Source organism: Dendropsophus ebraccatus, chromosome 1 (genome assembly GCF_027789765.1).
Source record: "Dendropsophus ebraccatus isolate aDenEbr1 chromosome 1, aDenEbr1.pat, whole genome shotgun sequence".
Lineage (NCBI taxonomy): Eukaryota > Metazoa > Chordata > Amphibia > Anura > Hylidae > Dendropsophus > Dendropsophus ebraccatus.
The window spans coordinates 142886820-142898973 of NC_091454.1; the positions used below are offsets into that span (position 1 = coordinate 142886820).

General features: G+C 42.9%; 1 protein-coding gene across 2 annotated transcripts in view; it reads left to right on the top strand.

The window, feature by feature from the left end:
- The window catches only part of VPS13C (vacuolar protein sorting 13 homolog C), a 212683-nt gene that overhangs the window by 148477 nt on the left and 52052 nt on the right, over positions 1-12154 (top strand). For both annotated transcript variants that reach the window (XM_069980827.1, XM_069980821.1), the window contains 2 exons: positions 52-296; positions 8247-8476. In XM_069980827.1, coding sequence (XP_069836928.1) covers positions 52-296; positions 8247-8476 — 475 coding nt within the window. The remainder of the gene's footprint in view (positions 1-51; positions 297-8246; positions 8477-12154) is intronic.

Sequence of the window (12154 nt, forward strand, 5' to 3'; positions counted from 1 at the left end):
TTGTATTGACGTATTTTTAATTTGACTGATCAATCCATTACTCTTTATTAGAATGATTGACCAGAAAGACGCCACTGCCACACGTGGTATGATTGATATAAACTACAAGCAAAAAGGACCAGAGCGTTTCATCACAGCCATCTTGGAGAAGCTGTATGTGTGTGCAAGTGTGGAATTCTTGATGACTGTAGCTGACTTTTTTATTAAGGCCATGCCTCAGAACCCATCCACAGAAAAACCTCAGCAGATCTCGGCCAGACCATCCACTCCAACCAAGACAAAAGTAGACAGAGGAGGTAAGTTTAGTTTTAATTAACCTCTTAAGGACATAGGACGTACCGGTACGTCCTATATCCTCACTTGCACTTCAAAGCGGGGCCGCGCGGCGGCCCCGCTTTGAAGTGCCGCGATCCCGGGTGCCGCGTGTAGCCCGGGACCGCCGCTATTAGCGGGCACGGTCTGATCGCCGTGCCCGCTAATTAGCTAATCGGAGGCAGCTGTCAAAGCCAGCTGTCGATTACCGGAGGCAACGTTTCCCTGGTGTCTAGTGGGGGAGATCGCTCCCGGAGGAGCGATCTCCGTTACTGATGCCGGCCGAGGACGTGTCCAAGATGGCGCCGTCCTCGGCTCGGCACTCGTTCGTTTTCGGCTGCAGCAGCCGAAAGCAAACGAGTGCCGATCTCATGGATCTCTGCAGCATATCTATGAATTTGATGCTCTGCCTTGCAAGGTACACAAAGTGGCATGCAAAATAAATAGAGGATAAGGCGGCACTCACCAATGAAGCTTGTGGTCGTTATTGTAGTGATTTACAAACACCAATCAGAACATACTTGGAAAATACAGCAGATGCGGGGGTGTTCCACTGGAGGCAACACGCTATACAGCGCTTTCACGCTATACAGCGCTTTCTCTAGCCTATTGACAGGGCCGGCGTCAGCACCCGGCTAAGTAGGGCAAATGCCGGGGCCCCCAGCTCCTCTAGGGGCCCACTCCCGTTTGTTACTACATTTTTTTTGTTAGTAAAAAAGAAAAAAAAGTGTAGTAACAAAGAGGACTGGGCCCCTAGAGGCCGCATGTGACAGTTAGGGGCCACGCCGATACATACTGGGGCCCCCGAGCACCTGTCTTCCATCACAAATCTTCCCTACAGCCGAGTAGGAAAGAGGACCTTTGAGTCTGAAGGACCTTTGATGATGTCACGGGTCATGTGATCAGACACATGACCTGATAGAGGGCAGCAGGTAGGCTCTGCAAACTAAGTGTCCTGTATGTGCTGGTTCTTCTACTTCTTTTGTGTATAGAGGTCCTGCTGTAATATATCTATATCTATTACAGCAGGATATATATATGTTACAGCAGGACCTCTATACAGAAAACAACTAGATATCTGTATCTATCTATCTATCTATCTATCTATCTATCTATCTATCTATCTACTGTATTATCTATCTATATATCTCCTATCTATCTATCTCTCTATCTATCTATCTCCTATCTATCTATCTATCTATCTATCTATCTCCTATCTATCTATATATCTCCTATCTATCTTCTATCTATCTCCTATCTATCTATCTCTCTATCTATCTATCTCCTATCTATCTATCTATCTATCTATCTCCTATCTATCTATATATCTCCTATCTATCTTCTATCTATCTCCTATCTATCTATCTATCTATCTATCTATCTATCTATCTATCTCCTATCTATCTCCTATCTATCTATCTATCTATCTATCTATCTATCTATCTCCTATCTATCTATCTATCTATCTCCTATCTATCTATCTATCTATCTATCTATCTATCTATCTATCTATCTATCTATCTATCTATCTATCTCCTATCTATCTCTCTCCTATCTATCTATCTATATATCTATCTCCTATCTATCTATCTATCTCCTATCTATCTATCTATCTATCTATCTATCTATCTATCTATCTATCTATCTCCTATTTATCTATCTCCTATCTATCTCCTATCTATCTATCTATCTATCTATCTATCTATCTATCTATCTATCTATCTATCTATCTATCTCCTATCTATCTCTCTCCTATCTATCTATCTATATATCTATCTCCTATCTATCTATCTATCTCCTATCTATCTATCTATCTATCTATCTATCTATCTATCTATCTATCTCCTATTTATCTATCTCCTATCTATCTCCTATCTATCTATCTATCTATCTATCTATCTATCTATCTATCTATCTATCTATCTCCTATCTATCTATCTATCTATCTATCTCCTATCTATCTCCTATCTATCTATCTATCTATCTATTTCCCTATCTCCTATCTATCATATGAACATGGTGAGACCTCTAGTTCTCCTATATTCAGGCCCTGCAGTGATATACAGTGTGTGTGTGTGTGTGTATATATATATATATATATATATATATATATATATATATATATATATATATATATATATATATATATATATATATATATATATATATACACACACACACACACTGTATATCACTGCAGGGCCTGAATATAGGAGAACTAGAGGTCTCACCATGTTCATATTATAAATAAATATATATATATATATATATATATATATATATATATATATATCTATATATAATGCTGGTGCTGCTAGTATACAGCTCCTGCTCTGTGTGTGTGTATGTATATACACACACACACAAACACACACAGAAGGAGCTGTATACTAGAGAACTAGCAGCACCAGCATGATATATATATATATAATCCTGTGACTGGGTCTGACTCCTCTAGAGTCCTGACTACTGCAGAGATCAGGAGATACAGGAGGAGAAAGATATGCAGCAGCCGCATGTTTCTTCTGCTGCATTTCTTTCCTCGCCTGTCTCTCCATGATTTGCTTCTCAAAGGGGCCCGCCGAGGCTCTGTCGCCCGAGGGCCCACAAAAAGCTGGAGCCGGCCCTGCCTATTGAGACTCAATAGGCCAGAGAAAGCGCTGTATAGCCTGAAACGGCTGTTGCGGCCAGTGGAACACCCCTGCATCTGCTGTATTTTTCCATGTATGTTTTGATCGGTGTTTGTAATCCGCTACAATAAAGACCATTAGCTTCATTGGTGAGTGCGGCCTCTATTCATTTCGCACTGTTTGTGTAACACCTTGGCTTTGACTGTTTCTGGCTTCCTGACTGCCACTGGTGGGCGTGGAGCCCTCGATCTAAAAAAACATGTGGGTCCCAGAGGTGGGTTTCGCAAATAGGGCACACATATAGCATGTCCTATAGATGTGCCTTAAAGGACAAGTGCCATGAAAAACTTTTTCCCAGTAATTGAAGCACATTACAAAGTTATATAACTCTGTAATATGCTTCAATCACCTATCTGCCTCCCTTCCCTGTCTTTTCCCCCCTCCACCCCCCACCAGGAAGTGTCCTGACTCACACAGACCTGATTACTGTCCTCACCGTTGCCAAGCTCTTCTCTCAGCTCCTTCTCCTGTTACACCAGCCTCCCCCCTCCCCTGCCTTGTCAGGTGACAGGCTTGCTCAGCTCCCATTGGCTGAACAACTGCAAGCCATCACTTGTCACATCTCACTTGCTTATCTTCCCTCAGACTGACTCCGGCACATAGGCAGCTCCCCCTCCCCTCATACCCTCTCTCCTGCTGCTGTGGACTCAGTGAAGGAGTCATGTCACTAGAGAAGATAAGCTGAGCAAGCAGAGTCACCTGACAAGGAGGGGAGGGGGAGGCTGGTGTAACAGGACCTAGAGCAGCCCCCCCTGCTGATGACTCATCCTCACAAGAAGGAGCTGCCTGGTGACGGTGACGACAGTAATCAGGTCTGTGTGAGTTAGGACACTTCCTGGTGGGGGGTGGAGGGGGGAAAAGACAGGGAAGGGAGGCAGATAGGTGATTGAAGCACATTACAGAGTTATATAACTTTGTAATGTGCTTCAATTACTGGGAAAAAGTTTTTCATGGCACTTGTCCTTTAAGTGTCCCAGATAGGTTTCTAACTTTAAAGCCTTTTTACATTGGCCAGTTATCAGTTGAATGAGCGTTCTGCAGATTTGATGGCCCAGATTAGATTCAAAGCAAATCTGCTACTTCAATTCTGTGCCATCAAATCTGCTGCAGATCCTGTACATGTGAACGCACCCTAAGGGTGTGTTTACACATAGCGTATCCACAGCAGATTTCTCGCTGCAACTCAGCGAAGCAAGCAGCTCCCGCTTGCTTTGGGGCCTCCCGGCAGTCAACCAACCAGTGCGCTCCATATGTCAGCCCATTTAAATGCATTGATAGGTATCTGCAGTGGATTTTGCTGCGAATTTGCAGCAAGAAATCCGCTTCGGTGAAATCCGCAGCGAGAAATCCGCTGCGCTATGTGTGAAGGCACCCTAGTTTTCTTTCTGGATATTGTGTAGCTTTCTCACACATCTGTTGGTTGGTCCTTCCCAAGCAACAGATCCGGATGTTAATCATCTGGACTGAAGATATAAAGGGTTACTGGTTCATAAAATGACCAAATTCCGCTGTATTCTCTGCCTTCATAGAGGAATGACGCAGAAAGGGGTAAAACCCACCTGAATCTCGCCTCTCTACCTGTTTGGAGGGTATTTGGGGCAAGGTTATCATCAAGCCTCAGCCCTTCGGGTGGCTGGGCCACTACTTGGTCTTTGACCTTGTTTTTACAAAATAGGCTTGCATTATTGCTTGCCTGCCCTGCAGTATAGTTATGTAGTCAGTATTGTCTCATTCTTCCCCCTGGCCGATACCTATAGCCTACTGTATCCTCCAATGAAGACCATGAGTAAGAAAGGGACACAGGGCACTGGAGGGACACTGAGCATCCCTCTGCCATATACATTTATTATGGGAAACGCTTATAAAGTGCTTTTTCCCTGCACTAACTACTGCATCAAGGCTTCACTTCCTGGATAACATGGTGATTTCACGACCCGACTCCCAAAGCTGTGCGGGCTGTGGCTGCTGGAAAGGATGATGGCATGGGGGACACTGAGGGATACAGGGCACTGGAGGGACACTGAGCATCCCCCTGCCATCATCCTCTCCAGCAGCCACAGCCCGCACAGCTCTGGCAGTCGGGTCGTGACATCACCATTTTGTCCAGGAAGTGAAGCCTTGATGCAGTAGGAAGTGCAGGGAAAAAAGCACTTTATAAGCATTTCCCGTAATAAGTCTATATTGGTAATTTGTATAAATTCTGGGGGGGCAATACAATACTTTAATAAAAAATTTTGCCAGACTTCTTTAAAGTAAAACTATTAGCAGGTTAGAGAACTCTATATCTCCCGTTTGTGCACGAGATGCTGAGAATGAAAGTTACTCCCTTACCCCGCCCCCATTGCTCCAAAGTGTCCGATTAGCCTGTGGGTATAACTACTATAACACACAGAAATGGCACAGAGAATGACAGTAAGATACTTACCTTCATCCTCTGTGCCCAATGCACAAAACAGATTCATCTAACCTGCTGATAATTTCACTTTAAGTTCTGTTAATACAGGCTTCAGGTGAAGATTTCTGTTTCCCCAAGTGGAAAAATTGACAGAATTTGCTGTGCCATTTTCCTTGGCAATGAAAAGAAAACATGACAGATCATCTTGCAATGGGCCTAAAAAATGTGTGAAACCAGTCTCAACAGCACTTGACACTTCATTGATTTGCAGTAGCACATAATAGATCATACCAGAAACATGAAGAATAGCACCGACTGGAAGTGACGCCTATAGCTATATGTGTGGAAGATGGTTTTGGGATTAGAGATTATGGGCTTTGTATTTACACTATGGAGCAGATGTTTTCTGTTTATATGAATCAGCTATTTCATTAGTTGAAAGCTTATATTCCCCTTCCTGTACTTCCGGCTCATGTGACACTAGTCTGCCATAATAGTAAACAGTAAGTATTGACCCAGATATGTCCCTGTAATAATCCTCCTGATGTCAAGGGCTGCGACAGATTTAATTAGGTTGTCTTTGGAACAGAACAACCCACTCTTTTAATTTTGAAGCCTAGTAACCTTTTTCCTTCCTGATTTCACAACACTGCACATACAACAAAGCATGGTGAACAAAAAAGCAGGTCAAATAAATGTCCCTTCAGTGTCTTTAATTAAGTGTCTTATGAAAGGGTTGTGAAAGAGAAATTCTACTGCTGTTTCTTTATGTCCTCATTTATCCTAGTTTACAGCTTCACAGGAACAGTCGGTTCCACTTATGCTAAATCATGAGTGACACTTTACTTTTATTTCTTGGGCAATCAATGTGGCTGCATGCAGTGACATGCAGTCATCATAAAAAAGAACAGGATCCCTTTAGACTGGGCCAAGTATATGATTGTGTGTCACGGCTGAACATAACTTTTATATGAAGTAAAAAAGCACCATGATTGCTCACGGAACAGTTTAAAATCACCTCAGTAGTAAATTGTGACATGTACCTCTAAATCAAAGTCGATCAAACAGGTCGATCAATGTAAAATTAAGGTTTGAGTACAAAACACAAGCAACATGATTGTAAAAAAGTCACTTTTTATAAAATAAATCACAGTCATTCCTGACCCTTGACCTAGCTTAAAAGCCAATCAAAGTGTGCTATAAAACCACTTAAGAGGGCATGCACCCACCTAAGTAAGGTCAAGAAAAGTCACCCTAGACCAGAGTTTTTGAACACTCCTCAACCAAATACCCCTTACTCAAGTAAATAAATGCCATGCTCATCCAGAATTACCATTAACATATCACCCATTCCACCTGTAGGCCATTCCAATAGACACAGGAATAATAATAACTCTGTTCCCCAAAAATAGCCAATCAGTAGGGCTGCATAGCATATCCACACCAGTCAAACAGACATATATTGAATAAAAAATGCAATAAACCAGCTCTCAGAGAAAGTGTGCAATCCTAATATGAAATTTATAAATGAACATCCACAAAGTATAGAGACTATGGGGGAAAGATAGCTTATAGCTGTCTTATCCCCCTCACTAGCTCACAACAATACTGTGCCAGCAAGGTGTAACAAACATCAGGATTAGTGTCAAACTGTTGAGGCAGCGTTCTCTGAACCTGAACACTCGTTATTTGGTAGTGGAAGTGATGTAATGACAAGAGTTTATGTTTGTACTGCTATAATACAGCTTATCCTGTCCTTTCACACTGTGCTTCTATTGTGCAGTGTTCCCCAACCAGTGGTTCTCTGACACCTTGCTTGTAGTTTGGTACTGCAGATATCATGTGCCAAGTTTGTTGTAACATTATAAAAGGGAAACTGTCAATTTTAGGTCATGTTTAGACCTAATGTGTCAAGGAGGCTGTGTTAAGCCTCGGGATGCATTCCTGTTACCTACCCTGCTCCCCCTCCCTTCCTTGCCTTAAGAGACTAAAGGGGTACTCTGGCATGAGAAAATGATATAGTGCTGCAGATACATAGAAAGTAATAAAGGAGCTATTGTTACCGCACTGTGCTTTCCCGGAGTCCTCCTGTGGTGTCTCCGGTTCCCACTGAATGATCCCAATGCCACTTCCAGGAAAGACTAGTCATGGCAGTCCACTGAGCTTATCACTGACTGAGACAGGTCATTGCCGCTGCCAGTGATTGGCTGAGCGGGCTGTCACTGCTGAGATAAGCCTGTCTTGGAAGTGGTTGCATGATCGTTGTGGTGGTGATGGTGGTGGTGGGGGCCTGGAGGTTTTTGGCTCATAGAGGTTAAGGCTCATAGAAAGCAAGGCAGAAAATGAAGATGCAAAAAAAAAAATAAATTGTCTGTGCCCACAAGGCCAAATTAGGTTGTCTCCTTAAAGGGTTAAATAAATGTTTACTTTTTATAAACCTAAAGCAACTTATGCCCCATTGATAATGTGTTAAAATGTGTAATTTTATATCTCACTGCATTGTTATTATACATTGATTTATTTTCTTTACGGTATACCTGTAATTCAGATCTCCCACCTGTTATGGAGATTGGGTGTTGGGAGCCGCAGCTTCATGCTGGGTGTCACAGAAGACCAACAAGTTCAGTGTACTAATCTATTTCTAACTATAGAAATGGACAATGTGGATGTTCTCTACACACCCATTCTGAACAATGGCTGGGAGGTTAGCATTACCGGTACTCAATAGAAACATAGCTGTTTATTCTTTTCCTTTCTTGTATAAAATATGTTTTCTTATGTATGATATTTTAATATGTATGTGTGTGTGTGTATGTATATATATATATATTTATTATTTTCTCCTTTAGAACATGCAGCATCTACAAAAATGCATTTGAAAGCATTGATCATGGATCCTGAGATAGTGTTTGTGGCCAGCCTTGCAAAAGCAGATGCCCCTGCCTTAGCCGTGTCTTTTCAGGGTAACTTTACTCTTTCTGATGTACACTCTGAGAAGAAGGTGACAGCCATAGTAAAAGAATTTAAAGTACTGGCCTGTCCATTCCTTCGACAGCTAAGAGGCAGCAACATTACTACGGTAGGCTTAAAGCATATATTCTGTGTAATTATGATTAATATAGTATTCACCTTTATAGACCTCTGGACTTTAAGCTCCAGATATGTTTGTGCCCTGTAAAAAATGGCTCTAGAAATAAACAAAATTTGAGCATGCTCAGCTATTTTCAGACCCGAGCGTGCGGCATTTGATTACTGGTGGATGAAGAAGTTAGATGCAGCCCTAGTGAGTCCTGGAAAACATGGATAGAACCTATGACTGTATCTATGTTTTCCAGGCAGCCTTAGGGCTGCATCCAACAACTTCAGCCAGAGGTAATCAAATGCTGCATGCACAAGCAGAATAAAAATTTTTTATACCGATACCAGGAGACAAGGGAAGCCCAGGGACCAGCATAGAATGAGAAAAGCTATCAGATGGTACCGGAGTCTTGGGGGGGATATTCTGAGCTAGTTATGTTCTTTCCAGAGTAGGCACAGGATAGAGCATAACTAAAAGATTGCAGGGGGTCTGACAGCTAGGGCCCCTTTGATCTCGAGGGCTTAGCCCCAAAACCCCTACAGAATAATGCTGTTGGCAACAGCTCTATTCATTCTCTATGCAGCTGCCGAAGAGAGCTGAAAGCTGCATTTTGCTCTCTTTAGCAGCTCCTTAGAGAATTAATGAATCTGCAAAACACATGTGCAGCCTGCTACTCTATTCTGCTAGGATTTTAGGGTGTCCATTCTCAAGATTGTCTGGGGTCCCAGTGGTCAGACCCCACCGCAGTCTCTTAGTTATGCTCTATCTTGTGGATACTTTGAATAGGGGAATAACTACCCCAGATGGGAATATCCCTTTAAGGAGTTATAATGGAACCCCTAATATATATATATATTTTTTAACCCCTTAGTAACCGCCGATACGGCTTTTTACGGCGGTCACTAAGGGGCCTTATTCTGCTGCCATCAGCTTTTTACGGCGATGGCAGAGAATAGGATAGCGGGCCGGAGGTAGCTGAGGGGTTGGGGCAGTGTGTGGGGACCCTCCCGGCCGGCCCCCATACCGGCGATCGCAGCTATTAACGTTATAGCGTCGGCCGCCGGTAACGGGCATTGCGGGAGCCGCCGCCGCCTTTCATTTCCCCCCGCCATGAATCCACGGCGGGGGGAGATAAAATAAGTGTCCCCCAGACCTCAGATCAGCCCCCCCCTAGTAGGACGATCACTAACCCCCCTCCCCGCGGCGGCCATCAGATCCAAGATGGCCGCCACCATCACTGTGAACAGACTAATGTCTGTTCACAGTGCTGGAAAATAAAAATGAATGAAAGCCCCATGCTCTCCGCCACCGGAGGTAGCAGAGAGCATGGGGCAGTGATCGGGGACCCCCCTGTGGGGTCCCGGTACAAGCGATCAGCGGTATATACTATATACCGCTGATCGCTTGTGCCATGTGGAGCCCGGCGCTTTTTATCCCCTGTCACCATAAATGATTGGTGACAGGGGATAAAAAGTGATGCATCAGTCCCCCCAACTCACCGGATCCAGGGAGGTCCTTCCTCCTCGGCGTCCTGGCTGGTTATGAAGTGCGCATGCGCTCCATAACCAGCCAACTCTGAAAATTTTAAGTGACAGAGACCAATTTGGTCTCTGTCACTAAACTATGATTACTGTGATAGAAAATATCACAGTAATCATAGAAATACAGTGAAAAAATGTGTAAAAAGTACAAAAAGTGAAAAACATACAAAAAAATAAAACACACACTTTTTATTATAGTAATAATTGCAGTTTACTCCCAAATTACCCGTAACCCCCCCCCCCCCCCCAGATTACACGTAACCGCCCCAGGTTGCCCATAACGGCCCCAGGTTGCCCGTAACCCCCCCAGATTACCCGTTACCACCGCAGGTTAGCCGTAATTACGCTAGATTACACGTAACCACCAGACGTTGACCTTAACCACCCTAAATTGCCAGTGACCCCATCAGGTTGCCCGTAATCACCCCAGATTACATGCAACCCCCCAGATTGCATGCAACCACCGCACGTCGCCCCTGACCGCCGCACGTCGCCCCTGACCGCAGCACGTCGCCTCTGACCGCCGCACGTCTTCTCTGGCCCCCACACGTCGCCTCTGGCAACCGCAACTATCGCTAGCTGTGGTTTTACTCCAGCAAATTGGCGCTCCCTTCCTTCTGAGCCCCGCTGTGTGTCCATACAGTGGTTTATGCCCACATATGGGGTACCGTTCTACTCAGGAGAACCTGCGTTACAGATTTTGGGGTACATTTTTTCTCCTGTTCCTTGTGAAATTTAGAAATTTCAAACTAAACCAACATATTATTGGAAAAATTCGAGTTTTTCATTTTTACGGTCTAGTTTTGAATACTTTCCTCTAATACCTGTGGGGTCAAAATGCTCACCACACCCCAAAATGAATTCTTTGAGGGGTGCAATTTCCAAAATGGAGTGACTTATGGCGAGATTTTACTCTGCTGGCACTAAAGGGGCACTGCAAACGCACCTGGCGCTCGGAAACTTCTTCAGCAAAATCTGCATTGAAAAAGCTAATTGGCACTCCTTTCCTTCTGAGCCCCGCTGTGTGCCCATGTAGTGGTTTATGCCCACATATGAGGTACCTTTTTACTCAGGAGAAGCTGCGTTACAAATTTTGGGGTGCATTTTCTCTCATGTTCCTTTTGAAAATGAGAAACTTTAATCTAAACGTATATATTATTGGAAAATTTTAATTTTCCATTTTTTTTATGGCCTAATGGTGAATACTTTCCTCCAGCCCCTGTAGGGTTAAAATGCTCATTATACCCAAAGATGAATTCTTTAAGGTGTCTAGTTTCCAAAATGGGGTCACTTATGGGAGTTTCCAGTATACAAGCCTTCTAAATCCATTTAAAAAAAGAGCTGGTCCCTTAAAAAAAAATCAGTTTTGGAAACTTTCACGAAAATGTGATAATTTGCTGATAAATTTCTAAGCCCCATAACAACCTAAAAAAGTAAAATATGTTTATGAAATGAAGCCAGAATAAAGAGGACATATTGGTAATGTGACTTAATAACTAATTTATGTGCTACGACTTTTTTTTTTTTTTTTTTTTAGAAGCAGAGATTTTCAAAGTTCATAAAATGCTATTTTTTTTTATTTTTCATGATATTTTGATGTTTTTCACAAAAAACACAAAAAGTAGTGACCAAATTTTGCCATTAACATAAAGTGCCATATGTGACGAAAAAACAATCTCAGAATCGCTAGCATACGTTAAAGCATCACTGAGCTGTAAGCGCTTAAAGTGAGACAGGTCAGATTTTGAAAAATGAGCCCGGTCATTAAGGCCCAAAGCCTTAAGGCCCTAGCTGCAGCACGAAGGGGTTAAGTGTATGAATTTTTCTTTTGTGTTCAGCATTTAGGTTAGACCTACTCTATATTTTTATTGTAAACTATCATTCGGTCTGAGTTTAGCAATAGGAGATGTAGCACTATCTACATTGTACAATTGTGAATGTTCGTCTTCCACATAAGACAATACTAGATGCTCATGTAACAGATTTTCACTGTGGTCCAGGAACTAAGTGTCACTGTTTGGAAAAACCTTTGACGTGTCCTAGAGACATAAACAAAAAATGCAACAGCAACCTACAGGTGCAAGTGCTTACCTTACATACTCCCCTTGGTGTACACACGATAAAAACCTGCTCTATA